Source organism: Xiphophorus maculatus, chromosome 16 (genome assembly GCF_002775205.1).
Source record: "Xiphophorus maculatus strain JP 163 A chromosome 16, X_maculatus-5.0-male, whole genome shotgun sequence".
Taxonomy (NCBI): domain Eukaryota; kingdom Metazoa; phylum Chordata; class Actinopteri; order Cyprinodontiformes; family Poeciliidae; genus Xiphophorus; species Xiphophorus maculatus.
This window is the reverse complement of record NC_036458.1, coordinates 19,289,846-19,305,669: the sequence shown is the minus strand read 5'-3', so window position 1 is coordinate 19,305,669 and position 15,824 is coordinate 19,289,846. Positions and strand designations below refer to the sequence as shown.

The following is a 15,824-nucleotide window of genomic DNA, read 5'->3' as shown; positions in this document are numbered from 1 at the left end:
AACCACTACAACATTAACGGAACCACTACAACACTAACGGAACCACTACAACACTAACGGAACCACTACAACATTAACGGAACCACTACAACACTAAGGAAACCTTAATGTTGTAGTGGTTTGCTCCTCAGAGCCACCTTATCAGAGGGATATTGAGGCTTTTATCTTGAAATTTTCAGTAAGCTTCATGTAGAATTGTTGTTTGGGTTAAATGAGTTATTTACTGGCAAAACAGCCAGTAGTTCTAAATGGCAGCTCAGCCCTCTGTTTTAGCTGAGTGTTAGTTAGAACTACAGATATGGCGTATTTGTAGTCCTATAGGTCAAAGGCTAACTGCGCAAGCCAGTGCCCTAACCTGAAAGAACAAGATAATGCAGACTAATATTATTGCACCGCCTATGGCGATGCACTAACCTGACAGGAAAATTGAGGCTTTTATTTTGAAGATTTCAGTAAGCTTGTCCTTGTCGTTCTTCTTCTTCTTCCTCTTAAAAGCTGAGTCTTTCACTGATCAAACATTAGATTCCTGCACGATTGATCGAAGCAGTAATGAGTCCTCTTATGGCAGTAAACAAATTCAAGCCAACGTTTGATCAATAATTCAAAGCAAAAAAAAATCAAACTAAAATGAAATAATTGAGGATTCTTGGATGGTGAGCACCCAGGTTGCTCACCAATCACCACCCACATCAGCTGGATTCGTCCCAGCAGATATTACTTTACATTTCATCAGCCAGCACTCTTGTCAATATATCAAAAATAAATAAAAGGCTGGGCTCATTGATCTGAGGGAAGCGCCGCAGACCAAAATGTACGGGTGAAAACATCAACATGCAAGACATGGAGGCTATTCATCTTTTTTTTTTCCCTCCCTCCTTTCCTTATCCATCTGGTTTGCCTTCAGTTCTTTTCTCCCAAGCCTCAACACACACACACACACACACACACACACACACACACCCATCCCGCTTGTCTTTGAGGCTGCTGCTGTTACGCAACGCAGCTCCGCCGTGTGTGCCGATGTGATCATTACGCAACATCTCCTACTCCTCTGGAATACTGATGAGCGGCGAGCACCGACACTAGGGACGACATGGACGGAAAAAAGAGAAGAAGCGGCTGCCCGAAAGGATAAATGTGGCCCCGTGTCGGATGTGAGTGCTCGAGATGATTGTGCTTTGCAGGAAAGGGTTCGGGATGAAACCTTAGTCCGCCTTACAACGCAGTTTCTTTGTTGGTTCTCGGGAGCAGGGGCGGCTCAAAGTTGAACAGGGTCCCCGAGCCCAGCGCACCTCCAGCACCTGAGTGAAGTTGGCCCCCCCACCTTCTTCAAATTAGACAAAATTGGTGTCAAACGTTTGTGCTACGTTTGTGCTGGTTTGTGCAGCAAAAATTTTCGTTTGTGCCGCTATCATTTTAAAGATATAAAGAAATGTTTTTAGAGGTCATCAAAGGTCAACCAGCCCCCCCACCTTCTTCAAATCAGACGAAATGGGTGTCATTCAACTCGGCTACGTTTGTGCTGGTTTGTGCAGCAAAGATTTTCATTTGTGCAGCTATCATTTTAAAGATATTAAGAGGGCTGGTTGACCTTTGATGACCTCTAAAACATTTCTTAATATCTTTAAAATGATAGCGGCACAAACGAAAATTTTTGCTGCACAAACCAGCACAAACGTAGCACAAACGTTTGACACCAATTTTGTCTAATTTGAAGAAGGTGGGGGGGCCAACTTCACTCAGGTACCTCCAGCTTGGTTGTTTACTCACTATTCCACTGAAGACGATGTTTTTTTAAGAGTCAACTACACTCAAAAACGTGTGACTGGGCTAAATTAATATTTACAAAAATATAGCCTGTTAACTAAAAAAAGTGTGTGTAGCTTTGTATATTATTATGTTAGTTTAAAAAAAATGTAATTACCTTTTACTTATTTAAAAACTATCAACTAAAAATGATTAAAAGTAGAGTTGAATTGTATTTTATCCATATTAAATTCTACCCAATGGTAACTCCCTGATTTTAATTGCCAAATATTTCCACTCTAAGAATTGCACCATAAAGCATAATTAAATCAGTCATTTTTACTTAAAGTTCAAGTTATAAAAATCTATTAAATTATATTGTTTGTTGTCTGATTTTTTTTTTTTGACTAAACAATTGTCACACTTTACCCCATGTGGTGAGTCAACAAGGAATCCCTTAAACTGTTTAAACAAATCAGTAAATTAGCTTTATTCATTAAGGAAACTGTGCACGGTAAAACATTTATAAGGAGGTAGAATAAATCGTTGTCATCAGAGTTGTCATTTTTCTTCCAGTCACTGGTTTTATTAGAAGTCCTCACAGGTACATTTGCTGCACGCGTGTACCTTGGGCCGGCTCCGGTGAAATCACAACCGGAGTCCACACGTCATTAAATTCCACTTTATTTTATATGCATATAACAAGGTACAGTTACATATTATGACAGCTGCATGTATCAGATAGTGGGATTACAAAAACATGTTTATATCAAAAAGAGAAGAAACCAAAAAAACACGTTGAAACATTTGACGATTTCTTTTCCCAGGAGCACTATAACAAGTGAACAATAATATTTGAACTGATTCAGATTTGCATTCCAACCTGGTTACAGGGTGGAACTTGTTCATATTTGCTCCAGATTTCCAACTAATAGCGCTACTGTCTTATTGTGTGTTTTCTTTTTGGAACATCTTGAAAAAGTTCAAGATCTTGATCACAAAACGATAAAAGATTTGGTTAGAGACGGAGGATCAATGTGTAGCAATAATCGACTGATAGACTGCTGCTATTTTCCTTTCCTAAAAAATAATACAAGCCGCCAGTCGAGTATCTTTAACTTGTTTTAATTTCGCATCATTTCTTACATTATAAATTTTTTTTTTAAGGTGCTTCACATCAGAACGAAAGAGACAGCTACATGCTGTGCGTAACATCTTTTTATATTTTTATTTTATACTAAAAACGCCCGTAGCGGCATTAAATTTCAACCCATTTTTTTTTAGGAGAAACGTGTTTTCCATTAAGTGGGAAAAATTAAATGTTCGCACTGTCCAAAAGGCATAAAGGAAAACGCACGCTGCTCTAAAAATGTCCTTTATACTACACCGCCGAGAACGTTATTAGCCTTTATGAAAACACAGAAAGCACCGACTGATCCAGTGTATATCATTGACATAACTCAATTTGCAGTAAATCGAAGTCAACCCTTAGAATAGTTAGAAAAAGATACTGCTTTCAGCTGAGACAGATGGTGCTGTTGTGCCCATCATAAGCAGAGGACATCTTTTTATTATTATTATTATAATTTTTTTTTTTTTTACAGAGTAAGTATCTTAGGCATCCAAAAACACATCCTATATTTAGTGATGGTTTTACAGACATAAGTACACTTGGTGTGACACTTACAAGAGAAAATAAAGACGAGCTTTACTGGATTTCATGCATTAGGATCCTTAAGGAAAGAAGACCAAAAACTGGAAGCACGACGACTTGGGGACATTTCTATTTAGTACGTCATAGCACGTTTTACACATAACATCGTTACTTAAACTTAAACAGGCATTACATAACAGAGTATTATTGCCACATTAATTATCTTTCCAAGAGTACGGTGAGAAGGAGCCCAAACCAGCCGATTACAAAATGTAGAAACCCCTAACAGTCTGTGATGCTGAATTAGAAACAGGTTCGGCCATTTTAGCAAAAGGGAATTCAACCAAAGTTTGCGCCATAAAGAACTAACCTGCCGCTTATACGCTGTCTACTTCAACCAAGCCAACTTTAGCTCTGCTAAAATGCATCCAATCAGAATGGGAAGTAGAGTAGCCAGGCTAGGTCACTGCTATGGGCCCCCAGGCCAGCAGGGGGCCGCCAAGAGCCCTTTCACTATCACACTAATTCCAGCTGATAGATGTCAGAAGCCAATGTTTCCGGTCATGTTTATGAGAAATCGTGACTTTTACATGAGCGGTAGTCAGAGTTTAAAGAGAACTTTCAAAGTTTTTAATTTTCAAATTAAAAAATACATACATTTAGTTTGATGTTGGACTCGCAATTTAAAGCTAATGATTCGTTTTTAATAGCTTTCCATTTTTTTAATTACCTTAAAGTTGTTTTATTTTTTTAAAAACGTACAAAATGTGTTATGTCTTCATACAAGGGGAAATTTAGTTTGATGGTCATGCTAGCAATTTATTGCTGCTAATTTAATCATTTCTATTTCATTATAAGTTGTAATACATTTGATTTTTAAATTTTGATAAGATTATTTAAATGAAATTTTAAGACATTATTTTAAAAAATATCTAAGGTGGAGCTCACATTCATGTACAATTCAGTCTCTCCCAGCCAGATTGTATAATTAAATGTCTTTTAATTACGCTTGTGAGACTTAATTGCAAGTGGGGCCTTGTGTCAAGTTCTACTAAAAACCTTGGACTGGCCCTGGTAGGAGGTGCTGAATGAGGTAAAGCAAAGCGTCACATATCCTGGAGGAAATAACAAAGACATTTAGAAATCTGTTTGAAAAACATCCAAAAACACAGTTTACCCATTGAATTCCCTGCTTGGTCATTGGTTTTCATAGTATAACTGTTTGTTAAAGAATGAAAAAAACTGGTTTTGTACACCACAATTAACAGATGTGTTATTACCATCAGAGAGAATACAGCACTCCTTATTTGGCAAACATTAGGATATTATTGGTTTAACAAAGACACCTTTCATAGTCCCTGTCTTAGGAAAAAAAAAAAATCATAATATATATTATTTACAAGCACGCGGGCTCTGGGCCCTGGCTACATGTTTAGGAAAGAAAAAAAAAAGACAGAAGAAATCAATCCCGTGTCACGACACCTTTGGTGGGGAGACAGTGACTCTAGCGCCCTCTACTTGCAGTGTGCAGTAAAATAAACATCTCTACGTTTTAACATACCCCTCCACGAATGAGGGCCTCCGAGTTCGTCAAACTTTAACCGTCTGGTTGACATAAAAATTGACTTTTCTTCCTTGATTTGTAAAGTCTTCATTTTTATACAACTCAGAATTTATTAGCCTTCAACACCCTCTTAATAATCCTCTATGAGGAGCTACTGGGTTTTTTTTTGTGTTTTTTTTTAAAAATCTTCCTTCTGCGGTTTTAAAGTGAGCTAGGTGGCTAACGGCTACCTGTTCTCACACAGCTAATGTGTGTGTGTGTGTGTGTGTGTGTGTGTTTTAAGGGGGAAAAAGTGCAATGATGAGTTACACACACTAAGAATACACAAAAACACGACGTGTACACGGGGAAGAACTGGGACTGAAGCCCGCCGACAGCAGTCTGCCCTGCTAGCAGTACCGGCATGAAGCTAACTCCGGCTCGTTTAATTAGCCTGATTGAGCCTGTCCACGACTTGGTCCTCCAAGAAGCAGTGGTGTGGTGATAAAACCGAAGTGTGTGTGTGTAAGAGAGAGAGACTGAGATAGAGAGAGAGATTCTGCTGCACCAGCTTTCCTCTTTTTCTACACTTTATGACTTTTTCCACACCCACTATCGACCACTTCTTTCAGTGTAGGAGCCAGGCGCTCTCCACAGGCCTTCCTGCGACCACCGCTCCCGTCGCACCCCCATCACCTGACAGCGTGTGTCCAAACCTCCAGCATCACCACGTCAGCTGGCGCTCGACCGGAGGTCGGTGACGACAACATTGCAAATTTTAGGTGTGTGTCTCGTGTTGGGATTCTGCGGGGAAGGGAGTTCTGCTTCTGTCTCGTTGGATTCTAGATTTCTTTTTATTTCGTTCTTCTTTTTTCGACGCCGTTCCTTTTCTATTTTTTTTTCTTATCTGTTTTTGTCTTTACAGAGGGCCGTACTTGGCCTCGTAGCGGGCCACGACGTTCTTGCAGCGGCCGCAGTCCTTCCGCAGCTCGGCAACCTGCTGCCTCAGCGCGGCGTTTTCCCGCTCCAGGAAGGAGGCCCGCACCGTGATCTGGTTCTCCTTCAGCCGCCGCGCATCGCGGGAACGCTTCGCTGCCAGGTTGTTCTTCTTCCTCCTGGACCAGTATTTATCATCCTGGCGGAATTAGTGACAAACACAAGGACTCAAAGTTAAAATCTTGATGCTACTGACATTTTACCAATCATGCAAATTCTGCAGAGTTAAATCAACACTATGCCGAGTCTATTTGGTCCTTATCAGAATTGGTGTTAATTTAACTCTTTTCAGAGTTATTTCACCAAGAAAATGAGTAATTTTAACACTTGCAAGAGTTATAACTATAGTTGAAATAACTCTGTAAGAGTTAAATTAACACCAATTCTGATAAGGAGCAAATAGACTCGGCATAGTGTTGATTTAACTCTGCAGAATTTGCTGTTAAATCAAATTTAAATCATACATGTATGATTGCTGTTAAATCATACATGTATGATTGCTGTTAAATCATACATGTATGACAGGGTTCACACTGCATGTATGTCATTGAATCTGAATTGTACAAGGGCACATTAGTGGCATTGTAAATGTTTTTAAAAAAGAGGAGACTCTCAGAAACTTTCTAGAAAAAACGTGAACATTTCTGAGTAGTCAGAAATTTGCTAGACACAACTCAGAAATTTTGAGATTAATCTAAAAAAATTCCAAAACAAATGTTACATTTTGGAAATTTTCTAAAATTTTCAGATTTTCTAGGTTTTTTTTTTCAAGAAAGGTTCTGAGATTAATCTAAAAATAATCTCAGTTTTTTTTAATCGTAATTTTTTTTTTATTTTTAAATTAACATTTCTGAGATTATTCTCTTTTTTTCAGAGTTTGAAAAGTTGAAAATGTTTCAAATTTTGAGATTAATCTTGGAAATTTCCAAAGATTTTGAAAATGCTTTGCAATTTCATATTTCTGAAAAATTTTCCGAGTTTTTCCAAAAATATTTTTTTGATATTAATATTTTTTTCTAGTAAATGTTGTACTTTTTAATCTCAGAAATTTCAGTTTTTTTCTAGAACATTTATATATATATATATATATATATATATATATATATATATATATATATATATATATATATATATAAAATGGCCCTAATTTGCCATCACAAAATTAAAATTCTAGTGATCATACAATGCCAATTTTTTTTGACAAACTGAATTGAAGTAAATTGAACTAATTATAACAATTAAACAAGACTGAAGAGAATTGTTCATATTAAATAACAATAACTCAAACGTTGTTCCATTTCCAGGCAAATAAGTAAAAAAACAAAACATGTAGGCTTTCTTATTAAACTCTACTAAACGCTGGCCCATAAAGAAGACCGCCTGTCTTTAGATTTAGGGAAGCCATATTTGTATCTAGCCTACCTTTTGCTCGTCGGGAACAAACACTTTCTTTGCTTTTTTGATCATGGGCTGGGGCTTCAGCTCCTCGTCGGAGAACTTGTGCTTGCGGGGGTTGAACAGCTCTCCCCCAGGAACGCTGGACAGGACCAGGTCTGTGGGGTCCGGCTGGAAGTTGATGTCCACCTCGATGGCATCTGGGTCGATGGGGGAGGGCGTGTTTCGTTCTGCACCTTTACCGTCTGCGGGTTCAGAGGGAAACACTGAGTCGGGATGCAAGAGAGATTTTGATCAAATGCTGTCAAACATATCGATGTTTCTGTAAAATCAACAGAGGATTAAATTAGTCATTGCCTTCCACAATGTCACTGAGATATGATATGCACTAAATAACATAACTAAAGTGGAAGTAGAATGACGAATGGTTAATAAAATGTTTTAAAACTGAAAATGTGAGAACCGTGGCATACGTTCAACTAAATCTCCACGTTTCGCACAGCAGCCATTTTGTTTTTCTCTGTTGTGTAAAATTTATATAAAATACATTGAAGTTGATTTGCAACGTGACAAAACGTAACGGGGGGGAAAAAATGCAAGAATGAATAGTTTAGCAAGGCTCTGTGTGTAAAACTACATCGTCACGATGTTTTAGTACTTTGGGTGACTTGTCCTTTTCTAATATGGCCACCAGCCGTTGTTTGTTATTTAATCTACTTTACGTCTCATTTTTAATATCTCATTTTGTAGATGATTTTAGATTCAGAGCTTATTGTAATAACCGCCTTATTTGGTGGAAGTTTGAACGCTGTAGACTGACTGGCCGCTGATTTGACTGTATTTACGTATACAAAGGGACTCCGTGCACCACAGTGAAACCTACAAGATGTCAGTCTACAATAAGTACGGGAAACGCTCCAGCTTTCACTTTTTGTGGAACTAAACTGTAATTTTCTGCTCAGTCTAATTCAGGATCTACAGAAGAAGAGTAAATCCAAACAGTAATGAATAAATTAAGGATCCCATTACTTGCCTGTTTTCTTCTCTTTCACTTCTGCTGGAGCTTCCTCAGTCAAAGCTTCCTCTTCTTGTCCTTCCTCCTCCTCCTCTTCTTCTTCTTCTTCTTCTTCTATTTTGGCGGGCTGCAACATCGTGACCGTCACGGTTTCCTCTGCATCCGAAGGGGCGTCGGAGGGAGGCACGGCGGGGGATGCTGAGGCGGGGACTTCGGCGGGGACTTCGGCGGCGGTCGGAGGGGCAGAGACTGGTGCGGCGGGAGCCACAGCGACGGCCTTGGGAACGGGTTTGCCTTTGGTTTCCACGGAGGCCAGAGTCCTCTGTAGCTCCTCCTCCTCCAGGCTCACCGGGATCCCGTTCTCCAGGAGAAACTCGTCCAGGTCCATGTACTCCAAGTGGAACGTCTCGCCATCGTAAGGAATGGTCTTCTCCCAGATTGCCGGGGTCAGGGAGGCCGACGCTCCTGCACCGCCTCCTCCGCTGCCTCCACCTCCTGCTCCTCTAGAGCCTCCACCAGCACTGGAGGCCACACCGCCTCCTCCGTCCACATCCTCCGAGGAGCACTGCTTCTCCTTCTCTAATTCTGCGTAAAGCGCAAAAGAAGAAAAAGAAAGGTATTAAGCCAGTGGACATTTTTGTTTCCCCCTCCACTCTCTGACAAACACAAAACTAACAATAAAACTAAGAAAGCAGACATTTCCACTGCAATAGTTGATAAAATACTCGACGTTTTTTATGAAAGGAAAGCCACCATTTCTGTTCTCCGTGTAGTTTGATTGACAAAAATCACAACAGGCACAAGAATCAGTTTTGATAATGAAGGAAAAGTGACAAATTTTGACGTAGATTTTGGAGTATTTCCAGCAGAAGTTGTGAGCCCTGCAGCAATTTTGCAGAAAAATAAAATAAAAACAAAATTTGGACGTGCCACAACCATGTCTCCTTTTCAAAGATCACTTTAAATCTCAGAACGGCTCCCCATAAACACGACAGTCATTACATCATTTTAAATGCTTTTATTATGATTATAATTTATATATTATTTATTAAAGACTGCCATTACGTGGAATGTCAGTGAGGAGAATCAGAACATTTAATACGGCCAGCTGTGGCTCCTCGTTTTGGACAGCAGTGCTTAATCGAATGATTCGACTGGACCGTTTAAAAGCGTTTCTATCAGCAGGAATGTTGGAAATATTTGATTGTGAAATCGGTCCAGTCCAGTCTGTCATGCTTCACATCACAAGCCTTGTTCATGCGCTCTACGATTCCCAAATTTTCCTTAAAGAAGAAGAAAAAAAAAAACTCCCTACATCATCTTTTGTTGGAATTGTACAGGATACAGAACAAGAAAACTGCATTAAGGGAGGATTTTGATTAAAAAGTTGAGCAAAACTTTAAAACTACACAAGAAATCGGATCGCTGCCTGGTGTGACGTCACTAGACACATGGGCGATCTGGCGCTCAGAAAGGTAAGTTTTATCTTTGCAGGATCCGCTTTAAAGGAAATCAGTAAAAGAAAAATGGCAGTTTGCTTTATTGGTGACAAACTAGCGCATTTAGCAGAAAGGTCTGACTGTCGGCTTTAATAAGTATGTATTTTCTGTTTCCACATGTACACACATGCACGGCAGCAGAGGCGTATTTATACATGAACAGGAAGCGGGTGGTGTCACACACAGTCAAAAACCGTGTAAATACAAAGGAGGGTTCCAATCAAATAGTCCGTCAGTGACGCCTTTGCCGGAGAGATTACAGCATGGGGCGTCACGGAAGTCAGATCATGGACCTTCCGCATAAACAGCCACAAAGCGACGCAATCTGAGCTAAGAAAAAAACAAATAAAACATTTAAAGTAGGAGTTGGATAAAACAGCCACGCCGTTTCTCCGTCTGGAAGCGTCCTTACAGAGTGGTTTTAATGGCTTCAGAGCGGTCCAGAGAAGTGGGAACTTTTTGTTCTTTTTTACGCTTCCCCCCTCCCCAACCCCAGCCTCGGATGAAACAGGCTGGGAGCAACACATGGCACACAGGCCACTCCATCACCAACACCGTTAATACTGACCACGCACACATAATGATCCCTAAGTAGCACAGGAAGTGTGTGTGTGTGTGTGTGCGTGTGTGTGAACTAGTTCTGTTACCTTAAAATAACAGCCCTGTAAATCTCTTAGAATTGACACCGGCAGCTTACCGTCGTCTCCTTCCTCCAGGATGTTAGGAGGTGGGATGTCCATGATCTTTTTTAAAACAAAAGGGTAGGACTCCTGAGGAGCCGCTGCGGCTGGGAGCGCCACTGCCACCTCGGCTTTGCCAGGCATTGTTCCGTGCCAAGGCTACGGGCAAGACGGAGGCTGAGTTGGCAGCTAATGCTGGGTCCAGAACCACGGAGATTAAAAAGCCCCCCACACAAATTCCCACTATTTCTGCAACTAATGTTGGACCTTCTTTATCAATAATAAGACGTGTCTAATAGACTTCACAACCGTCTCGTTCTGCGTACCCACCGAGCGCGCTCATTGGATATTCATGAGCGCGAGTCCCGCCTACCGAGGGGGAATAGTGAGAGCTGATTGGTTGTCGCTGCTTTTGAGCATGAATATGTATGAGCGTCTTATTTTTGTTGTAGTAGCTGCTCTGTCTTACAGGTAATAAACGCTGAAAGAGAATGTACATGGAATAATATCACAAACTACATGCACAAACTGTAAGAATGTGTAGATATATGAACATATTTTTTTTTTTAAAATAAAAATAGCGCTAAAAACACAAAAATATAAATGAAAACTCACTAGATTGGACAAAACCCGCAGAGATAATGAGGGGAAAATAAGTAAATTAATTAAAGTTGTTTACGTATGGTGGTGCAGACAAGGTTGCAAGTCAGCAGCTCTCCCCCAAAACACAGGCTGTCTGCTGCGACTTCCCTCGCAAGAACGGGACACTCGTGGACAAACACGTGCGGCCCGCCCTCGCCTTCGCTCACGTGAAAGCGCAAGCTGTCGAGGGGCGTGGCTTCAGATCCTCCGCACGTGTGGGAAAAGGAGAACAGCAGCAAGGACGCGCGTGCTCACGGATTAAAAACACGCAGACACGCGCGCGAGGACACTGGAAGAGCACAACAGACGTCATTCACTACCAACTTTTTATTTATGGGTTTTTTTTTTTTGTTGTGTTTTTAAATTTATGTGCGCAGATTTTGTTTCTAGTTCCCGGAAAATGAAAACCTTCGACTCCGTGCGAAGGACGAGGGAATTTAATCACTGCTAGAACTGACACGGAAAAGTGCGGACGCTCACGTTTTCACGCACCTTTCTGCTCGTCACGGGTATCCAACCCACCTTCACTGCCTGTATCTGTTTACGCCATTAATAATAGCGACCTGATAAACAAGCTGCTAGTCCAGGCTGAAAGGAGGCCAGGAAATTTCCCAGGCAGCAGCTGGTTCATGAATGCCACGCAGAGCAACGCGGCCTGTAAATCAGATCAGATGACACCAGAACCTGTGTCAAAAGGTCTGAATAGGTGCTCAAAATCTATGGCAGTGCCAACGTTTTACTATTTTAAGTCATTTTAATGCCAGGAAAAGTGCAGCCAGTGTGATCAGAGGTTTGTCCAGCTGAGTCAAGCTCAAACCGGCAGCCCTCCCAGCCTGCACACTGCTAGCCAGCTGGCTTAAACGAAGCTTTACGGCCTTCTTTTTGCTTACGAGAAATATAATATTTTTGCTTGAGAGAAACAGTAATGGTGCTGAAACTATATAAGCGTCTGCCTTCACTCTTACTCGGGGAATGCTGTTGTAAAACTGCAGTTGCCAAACAACAGCCAGCATATCTGGGAAGCATCAGAATGCAGGCTAGTTAACTGACTAACATCAACATCTCATAGTTGTATTACTTGATAAATGTAGAACAATAAAACGCTAGAAGCTATTAAAAATGGTGGGAAACGGTTTCACATTTTTGCCGTGTATATAAATGTTAAGGATAGCATTATTGTAAAGAAATTTGAGAAAAAGCGACTTGATCACTGCATTCATAGTAACGAAATCCACATTGACATTTTAAAGACAAGAACAATGAAGATCTGTTGATGATTGTGGGGAAGATTTGGCCTATTTCAGGGGAGCGATATAATCAATTCACGAACCCTTCAGAAGCATCACTTGTACTCCTGTGACATTTCTCCTCTTTTTTTCCTGTTTACACAATTCTTCAGTCCCACAGTAGCAGAAAAGTAAAGGGTTCAGTTTGCTTTTCTTCAGGGCAAGAGCGAGTGATAAAACTTAGAATGAAAAGGGGAAAAATGTTGCATTTATAACTACTGGTGTTTACTGAAACGTTAAAGAATCCATTTTCCAACCGCTTAACAAGACGACAGAAATATCACAGGATGCATTCGTTAAACCGGACATAAACAACAACAGCAGAATATAATACCTAGCTCCACTTCTAAAACATACAATTTTCTCTGTGCAGCTTGGCAGACGGTGTGACAATCTGAGGGTTAAGAGAACAGCGGTGCTGCCGTTGGACTACACAAGGCGGGGAGCTATCCAGTCCTGAAACGGCCCTGCACTGCATACTTTTAAAAGCATTCGTAATCACTTTGACAATTGTTGCAATGTGTTTCACTGGATCTCAAAAAACCGAAGCAGCTGGTGTTGTTCATCCATATGTTTTCCGTTTTGTGATCCTCGGAGACATCGATTAATGAGAGGAACAATTCGTACACATGGGTAAAGTCTCAGTAGCCAAGCAAAAGACAACGCACAAATTCTAAACAAAATGTTATTTTATTTTTTAAAAAGATCACTTTTAAGTTGCTCGAAGAGACAACAATGTGTGTGGTTTTTTTTTAACTGTGATGTCTGCAAAAGACTTTGTTTGTTTGGGGGGCTACGGATTAAATGAATCTGAAAGTTGCAGAGCCAATGAATGACTTCTCTGCACCGTGGTAATGTTCAGAAGAGTGTGATTTTGAAAAGTTGAGTTTGAGTAGAAATCAAACTCAAAGTGAAGCCTGAGTGAAGGCCGTTTCCGTTCTGCTGCATCGGCCATGTTGTCACCATAAGCTGAAAGATTGCAATCTGGTGATGTCACAGCTGTTCATGAGGAGAGGACATATTTGCACACTTCTAAGTGAGCCACACCTAAAACTCACCTGCGACTGTTGCACTGTTAGCTAATGAATCACAGATTGTTTCCCAGTACACGGTGCAACTCTTTGTTTTTATTTATTTGTACTTATACCTTGTGAGCGCAAACTGCATCAACTTCAAATCACAGAAAACAAAAGAAAAATATTTAGACTGTCACAAAGTAATGTCACCATTAAACGGCCCCATGATTGTTTATAATTAATAAGTAACTTCTGGTTATATGGAGATACTTAATGCAACCCTTTACAAGTAATGTAAATAGTACTAGTCTAACATTAAAGTGTATAGTTAGGCTTTACAGAACCCTACAGTAGGAGTATACCTCCACTTAAAATGGCATTAAACCGTTTAAAGTAGGCTATAAAGAAAAAAACAGAAATCGATGCAAACTTTTTATGAATGAAATAATTAACAAACAGCATTAAAACACACAACTCACCGATGTCATCAAAAGCTGGAAAAGAGAAGGGATAGTCGGCCAGGGCTTTTAGGAGATCAGGAATCTCGCTTCTCTCTCCAAAGAGGATTTCACTCGTTGCTGACATGATGAACCGTGACGCACCTGCTCTTGTCGACAAGAAAAGAAAGTCCAGCAAAAAATGACAAAAACTGCTCCCACTCAGAAAAAGGTCCTCAAAATACGAAGCAACTCCAGTATATGCGCTCTGCAAGGCACTTCTTTCACTTTTCACCAACTTCTCTGCGTCACAGGGACGCCCACATGTCTCCAAGTATTATGGATATAATGAGTAGCAGAGGCCACGCCCCCGAACTCCGTGGGTTCGACAGCGCGTCCTATCAGTTGAGCTGGAGAGCCAATCAGAAAGCGGGGAGGCGGGTCCTCAAAGCAACAACAACAACAGGACTTCACAGACTGGAAAGCTGGGTTCTGTACACCATGCACGTCTGCACGTGCGGCCCACAGCAGGGCTTCATTAGGGGCGAGCAGTGACTCCTAGTGGCCGATGCAGGCAGTGCAACGCAGAGAGAGCGTGGTGAACGCGGCACAAGCTGCTTGTTTGAGCAAACGGGAGAACTTTGTCTAAAAAGAAGACGATAACATCTGCGTAAAGTCGATTGATATAAACGTTCACGCTCAAAATCTAGTTCTAAAGTGATTTTCATTCATTCAGAAGAATCAATATAGTACAGTTACTGTCACCATGTCAGTCAAGAAGCTGGTGCTCCACTGAGATGCTTCTGCCACATATTGTTTGGTTCAGCATTTGTTAATAAAAAGCATAAACTTAGATCTGATCAAGTCACGTTGTTCCAATTAGAGTACATTGCAGCAAACGCCACAGGCTTATATTTGTAATGGTAGGACTTTTGTTCATCTTTACTCCACCCAAAAATGTTGGCATGTTTAATTAGTGACCCCACTCTTTGCAGGTTCCCCCCATCACCCCTAGTGAAAAAATTACTTTAGTATATTTCAAACATACTTACATTTGTGCAAGTACATTTTAAGTATACTAAGTATTAAGTGTACTACCTATAAATGTATACAAAGTATACTAAAAGCATGCTTGTACTAATTTTGACACAACTTTAAACACACTTAAATATAATTGTACGGAATACACTTTTAAGAAATATATTAAATAAAAGCATACTTTAAGTGAGCAAAAATATGTATTTTCTCAAGTGTACCAATGAAACAATATGCTTTTAAAGATATTTTGTGCATATATTTTAAAACATATGCTCAAAATAGAACTTTTTAAAACTTCACTTAACGCTTACTTTAAAAGTAAACGATTAAATATACTGACATTTCAGTATGTTTGAAATTACATCTCAGTATTAGCGTCCTGCTTACCATGTGTGGAGACACGAAAAGAAAAAACAGCATCCTGGCGCAGCCTAGCGGCTAAAAAACATGGACTAAAAAAAAAACCACCATTAACTGTCATGTCATATTTAAACCCCAGGGTTTAAAGAGAGGTTGCTCCAGCTCCTGACAAACCTAAAAAGTAGAACTATAAAATGCTTGGGATTGTTAGCTGGACCAAATAAAGCCACCAAGAATTTAGCTACAAATGGATATTTTTCTACATGTAGAGAATTGTGTAAAGACTGTAAATCTGTTATTTATATTGGCTTTTTGGTAAAAGTATGTTACTGCAAGCAGGGTTGAATTTATTATGCTTAGCCCTGTATTCCTGGTACCCTCAGCATATTAAGAAAACATCCAACTGTTTCTTCTAAAAAAAAAAATGTTAAGAAAAAAGGAGAATCTCTGCAAAATTAAAATATAAATGAAGATGTCAGATTATGCATCAGTTTTGTGAGGGTTCCCCTCCACAACA

General features: G+C 40.1%; 1 protein-coding gene across 2 annotated transcripts; it reads right to left on the bottom strand.

Moving 5' to 3' along the window:
* Positions 1–2,412: 2,412 nt before the first annotated feature.
* Positions 2,413–14,227, bottom strand: LOC102230960 (thyrotroph embryonic factor-like). 2 transcript variants are annotated; one of them, XM_023348977.1, is made up of 4 exons: positions 13,952–14,227; positions 8,368–8,934; positions 7,362–7,579; positions 2,413–6,078 (listed from the first exon to the last, which is right to left on the bottom strand). In XM_023348977.1, the coding sequence occupies exons 1-4, from the start codon at positions 14,055–14,057 to the stop codon at positions 5,863–5,865; spliced, it is 1,107 nt and encodes a 368-aa protein (XP_023204745.1). In that variant the 5' UTR covers positions 14,058–14,227; the 3' UTR covers positions 2,413–5,862. The 2 variants fall into 2 exon arrangements, with proteins under 2 accessions (XP_023204745.1, XP_023204744.1); XM_023348976.1 differs by lacking the exon at positions 13,952–14,227 and adding an exon at positions 10,546–10,876.
* Positions 14,228–15,824: the final 1,597 nt, after the last annotated feature.